The sequence below is a fragment of the Malaclemys terrapin genome, chromosome 12 (genome assembly GCF_027887155.1).
Source record: "Malaclemys terrapin pileata isolate rMalTer1 chromosome 12, rMalTer1.hap1, whole genome shotgun sequence".
Taxonomy (NCBI): Eukaryota; Metazoa; Chordata; order Testudines; family Emydidae; genus Malaclemys; species Malaclemys terrapin.
Genome location: NC_071516.1, coordinates 43,639,455 through 43,645,039, shown reverse-complemented (window position 1 = coordinate 43,645,039; position 5,585 = coordinate 43,639,455). Strand labels below are relative to the sequence as shown.

General features: G+C 45.0%; 1 protein-coding gene across 1 annotated transcript; it reads left to right on the top strand.

Annotated features, from left to right (window-relative positions):
* Positions 1–380: 380 nt before the first annotated feature.
* LOC128846095 (olfactory receptor 6B1-like) lies at positions 381–5,585 on the top strand. Its single transcript, XM_054045169.1, has 4 exons — positions 381–1,299; positions 2,945–2,967; positions 3,087–3,137; positions 5,559–5,585. The coding sequence occupies exons 1-4, from the start codon at positions 381–383 to the stop codon at positions 5,583–5,585; spliced, it is 1,020 nt and encodes a 339-aa protein (XP_053901144.1).

Below are 5,585 nucleotides of genomic sequence, written 5' to 3'. Positions count from 1 at the left end.
AGACATTCAAAATTAATAGGTGCTGTCACATAGATGATTTTGAAAATCCCACTAGGTACCTATCTACATTTTTAAGTATCCAAATGTCTTTAAAAATACGGCCCCAGGTGTTTAACTTAGTCAGTTTTGATGCAAATCTGTGTGCCACTACATGCCAATCTATATCTTTAGGTGCCTAAATATCTTTGTAAACCTGGCCCATTATTTTTTTATTAATAATATTAGTATTATTTAATTCTGACCAGCTCTAATTATTTGCATGGCTTTTCGAGTCCCAGTCCCTGTGACAAAGCCATCAATACTGTGTTGACATGCAGTCACATTTCTAACACCTGTGTCTCTCCTCCAGATTGAATAACAACAGTGCCAAGACCTCCAGCATGCACTGGGCCAACCAAAGTCATGTGACCGAGTTCATTCTGGTGGGTTTCCCTGGCATCCTGGAGCTGCAGCTCCTGCTCTTCTTGATGTTCCTTCTGGCCTATGCATTGACAGTGATAGAGAATACGGTGATCATCATGCTAATCTGGGCCAACGTCCCACTCCACAAGCCCATGTACCTCTTCCTGGGGAATCTCTCTTTCCTGGAGATCTGGTACGTCTCAGTCACGGTGCCCAAGATGCTATTGAGCTTTGTAACAAAAAGGAAAAGCATCTCCTTTATTGGGTGTATGGCCCAGCTCTACTTCTTCCTGGCCTTGGCCTGCACTGAGTGTGTCCTCCTGGCCGTCATGGCCTACGACCGCTACGTGGCCATCTGCAACCCGCTGCGCTACTCAACCATCATGAGCCAGACTCTCTGCATCCGCCTGGTGGCTGGGTCCTGGCTGAGTGGCTTTCTCATCTCCATGTGGAAGGTCCTCTTCATCTCGCGTCTGACCTTCTGTGGGGCCAACATCATCAACCACTTTTTCTGCGACGTGTCACCGCTGCTCAACCTGGCCTGCACCGACATGTCACTGGCAGCACTTGTGGACTTCCTGCTGGCCCTGCTCATTCTCCTGGGGCCTCTCTCCATTACTGTGGCCTCTTACATCTGCATCATCTCTACGGTTGTGCGCATCCCCTCAGCCAAGGGGCGTCACAAGGCCTTTTCTACATGTGCCTCCCACTTGCTGGTGGTCACCATCTTCTATGCTTCCTCCCTCTTCATCTATGCCAGACCTCGGGCCATAAGTTCCTTTGACTCCAACAAGCTGGTGTCCGTCATCTACACAGTTCTGACACCCCTCTTCAACCCAGTCATCTATTGCCTAAGGAATGAGGAGTTCAAGGACACCCTGAGGAAAACAGTGCATGGCATAAAAGTCTTCTCCTTGTCTGGGACTTTCCAAGATGGCCTAAAGGATTCCCATTTTTTAACTCACTAATATCCTGTGGCAATGAGTTCCACAGGTCAGAATGATTTTTATCTATTAGACTTAAATCAGACCACAGTGAATTCCATTTAATGGACCTATGATATCATTCTTGAGGGCTACGGTGGTCTGGGATTTCAAAGAGGGGCTAAGGTAATAGGTGCCTAATGCCCATTCTTTAACTCAATACCAGTTCAGATAAATTTAACATGCATTGAAGTATTATGGTTTCTTGAACTGAACTGAAATTATTTGTTTCATGTCTGGTGGGCCAGATTTTTAAAGGTGACTAATGGTATTTTAAAAATCCATGGAAATGAGTGTGAATCGGGCACATAGATGCTTTTGAAAATTTCATTAAGTGCCTTAATACCTTTAAAATGCTCTCCTTTTGACATGAAACACCATCTGCCTCAGGTGTAACAGTGCCACATGGTAGTTGTAGTTCAGGTCTTTCAGTCGTAATTCTTCTTTATGGGCCACGCTTCTTGGCTGATTTACATCTCCAGACCAGTGTGTTGCATCATAGCAGTCACATGACTGTGTTGCATCATGGGAGATGCAACCCAGTCACGAAGGATGAAGTGATGGCTTGAGGCTGCAGTTTATTGTCCAACTGACCCAAAATAAAACATGTCACCATTTCCCAAACTGCTTTTTTTTCCCTGCATTTTTCAGTTCACAAAAAATATGAATCATTCAACTTTTGGACCCAGTTTGGGTCATAGAAACATAGAATCATAGAATATCAAGGTTGTAAGGGACCACAGGAGGTCATCTAGTCCAACCCCTTGCTCAAAGCAGGACCAATCCCGAGCTAAATCATCCCAGCCAGGGCTTTGTCAAGCCTGACCTTAAAAACCTCTAAGGAAGGAGATTCCACCATCTCCCTAGATAACTCATTCCAGTGCTTCACCACCCTCCTGGTGAATTTTTTTTTCCTGATATCCAACCTAAACCTCCCCCACTGCAACTTGAGACCATTACTCCTTGTTCTGTCATCTGGTACCACTGAGAACAGTCTAGATCCATATTCTTTGGAACCCCCTTTCAGGTAGTTGAAAGCAGCTATCAAATCCCCATTCATTCTTCTCTTCTGCAGACTAAACAATCCCAGTTCCCTAAGCATCTCCTCATAAGTCAGGTGCTCCAGCCCCATAATCATTTTTGTTGACCTCCGCTGGACTCTTTCCAATTTTTCCACATCTTTCTTGTAGTGTGGGGCCCAAAACTGGACACACGTCCCTCGATCTGTTGGCAATGCCCCTACTTATACAGGCCAAAATGCTGTTAGCTTTCTTGGCAACAAGGGCACACTGTTGACTCATATCCAGCTTCTCGTCCACTGTAACCCCTAGGCCCTTTTCTACAGAACTGCTGCCTATCCATTTGGTCCCTAGTCTGTAGCAGTGCATAGGATTCTTCCGTCCTAAGTGCAGGACTCTGCACTTGTCCTTGTTGAACCTCATTAGGTTTCTTTTGGCCCAATCCTCTAATTTGTCTAGGCCCCTCTGTATACAGGTCTGTCGCATCTTACGCTGGGGTTACGTTCCGCAGTCAGCGCGTAAAGCGAAAATCACGTATAGTCAAAATTACATTGAGTGTAATGGCGTGCGGAATCGCCCGCACTACAGGCACAGTATTAAAATTGTTATTTTTCTCTTTTTTTTTTTTGCCGACCGCGTAAATCTGAAATCGCACATGTTAAATGCACGTAAGATGCGACAGACCTATACTATCCCTACCCTCCAGCGTATCTACTACTCCTCTCAGTTTATTGTCATCTGCAAACTTGCTGAGAGTGCAGTCCACGCCATCCTCCAAATCATTAATGAAGATATTGAACAAAACCGGCTCTAGGACCAACCTTTGGGGCACTCTGCTTGATACCAGCTGCCAATTAGACATGGAGCCATTGGTCACTATCTGTTGATCCTGACAATCTAGCCAGCTTTCTATCCACCTTATAGTTCATTCATCCAGCCCATACTTCTTTAACTTGATGGCAAGAATATTGTGGGAGACCGTATCAAAAGTTTTGCTAAAGTCAAGGAATAACACACCCACTGCTTTCCCCTCATCCACAGACCCAGTTAGCTCCTCATAGAAGGCAATTAGGTTAGTCAGGCATGACTTGCCCCTGGTGAATCCATACTGACTGTTCCTGATCAGTTTCCTCTCCTCTAAGTGCTTCAAAATTGATTCCTTGAGGACCTGCTCCATGATTTTTCCAGGGACCGAGGTGAGGCTGACTGGCCTGTAGTTCCCCAGATCCTCCTTCTTCCCTTTTTTAAAGAAGGGCACTACATTAGCCTTTTCCCAGTCACCTGGGACCTCCTCCGATCACCACGAGTTTTCAAAGATAATGGCCAATGGCTCTGCAATCACATCCGCCAACTCCTTTCGCACCATCAGATGCAGCGCATCCAGCCCCATGGATTTGTGCTCATCTAGCATTCTAAATAGACCCGAACCACTTCTTTCTCCACAGAGGGCTGGTCACCTCCTCCCCATGCTGTGCTGCCCAGTGCAGTAGTCTGGGAGCTGACCTTGTTTGTGAAGACAGAGGCAAAAAAAGCATTGAGTACATTAGCTTTTTCCACATCCTCTGTCACTAGGTTGCCTCCCTCATTCAGTAAGGGGGCCACACTTTCCTTGACTTTCTTCTTGTTGCTAACATACCTGAAGGAACCCTTCTTGTTACTCTTAACATCTCTTCCTAGCTGCAACTCCAAGTGTGATTTGGCCTTCCTTATTTCACTCCTGCATGCCTGAGCTATATTTTTATACTCCTTCCTTTTCATTTGTCCAATCTTCCACCTCTTGGAAGCTTCTTTTTTTCTGTTTAAGATCAGCAAGGATTTCACTGTTAAGCCAAGCTGGTCGCCTGCCATATTTACTATTCTTTCTACACATCAGGATGGTTTGTTCTTGCAACCTCAATAAGGATTCTTTAAAATACAGACAGCTTTCCTGGACTCCTTTGCCCCTCATGTTATTCTCCCAGGGGATCCTGTCCATCAGTTCCTTGAGGGAGTCAAAGTCTGCTTTTCTGAAGTCCAGGGTCTGTATTCTGCTGCTCTCCTTTCTTCCTTGTGTCAGGATCCTGAACTCGACCATCTCATGGTCACTGCCTACCAGATTCCCATCCACTTTTGCTTCCCTACTAATTCTTCACAGTTTGTGAGCAGCAAGTCAAGAAGAGCTCTGTCCCTAGTTGGTTCCTCCAGCACTTGCACGAGGAAATTGTCCCCTACACTTTCCAAGAACTTCCTGGATGTCTGTGCACTGCTGTATTGCTCTCCCAGCAGATATCAGGGAGATTAAAGTCTCCCATGAGAACCAGGGTCTGCAATCTAGTAACTTCTGTTAGTTGTCGGAAGAAAGCCTCGTCCACCTCACCCCCTGGTGTGGTGGTCTATAGCAGACTCCCACCACGACATCACCCTTGTTGCTCACACTTCTAAACTTAATCCAGAGACTCTCAGGTTTTTATGCTGTTTCATACCGGAGCTCTGAGCAGTCATACTCCTCTCTTACGTACAATGCAACTCCCCCAGCTTTTCTGCCCTGCCAGTCCTTCCTGAACAGTTTATATCCATCCATGATAGTACTCCAGTCATATGAGTTATCCCACCAAGTCTCTGTTATTCCAATTACATCATAGTTCCTTGACTGTACCAGGACTTCCAGTTTTCCCTGCTTGTTTCCCAGGCTTCTTGCATTTGTGTATAGGCACTTAAGATAAGTCGCTGATCGTTCCGCTTTCTCAGTATGAGACAGGAGTCCTCCACAAAAGTTTTCCTGGCAGGACAGAAATTCTGATATTGACTAAGCTCTATTTCAGACCATGGTGGATGCCCCCACCCACAAACATGTACACTCCTAATTCAGACGAGATATTACACTACTGCAGAAAGCCGTCTCTGAGGTAGTCTGGTGACCAGACTATGAAGTGACTGTCTCAAGGCTAGGGAAATACTCCAGTTCTCAATTAGACTAGATAAAATGATAGCAAGTTTCAAGAGAATTTAGATACCTTAACATAGCATAAGACAGACAGAGAGTTAAAAATGAGTCTTTCTTTAAAGAAAATGCTAGTTAACCTGTGAAGAATCTAGAACCTGTGAAGAACCTGTTATTGCACTTGCTATTATTGCTAATAATAATCTTCATAACACTATTTTATGGCTCTTTCAGATATCTAATAAGAAACACTTCATCTGA

What these genes read in the sequence shown, in the direction of transcription:
- LOC128846095 (XM_054045169.1), top strand. Translation starts at nt 381, where the DNA reads ATGCACTGGGCCAACCAAAGTCATGTGACCGAGTTCATTCTGGTGGGT. An exon ending in CCTGAGGAAAACAGTGCATG is followed by an intron (nt 1,300 to 2,944) that starts GCATAAAAGTCT and finishes AATCACGTATAG; the next exon opens with TCAAAATTACATTGAGTGTA. An exon ending in AAATTACATTGAGTGTAATG is followed by an intron (nt 2,968 to 3,086) that starts GCGTGCGGAATC and finishes AAGATGCGACAG; the next exon opens with ACCTATACTATCCCTACCCT.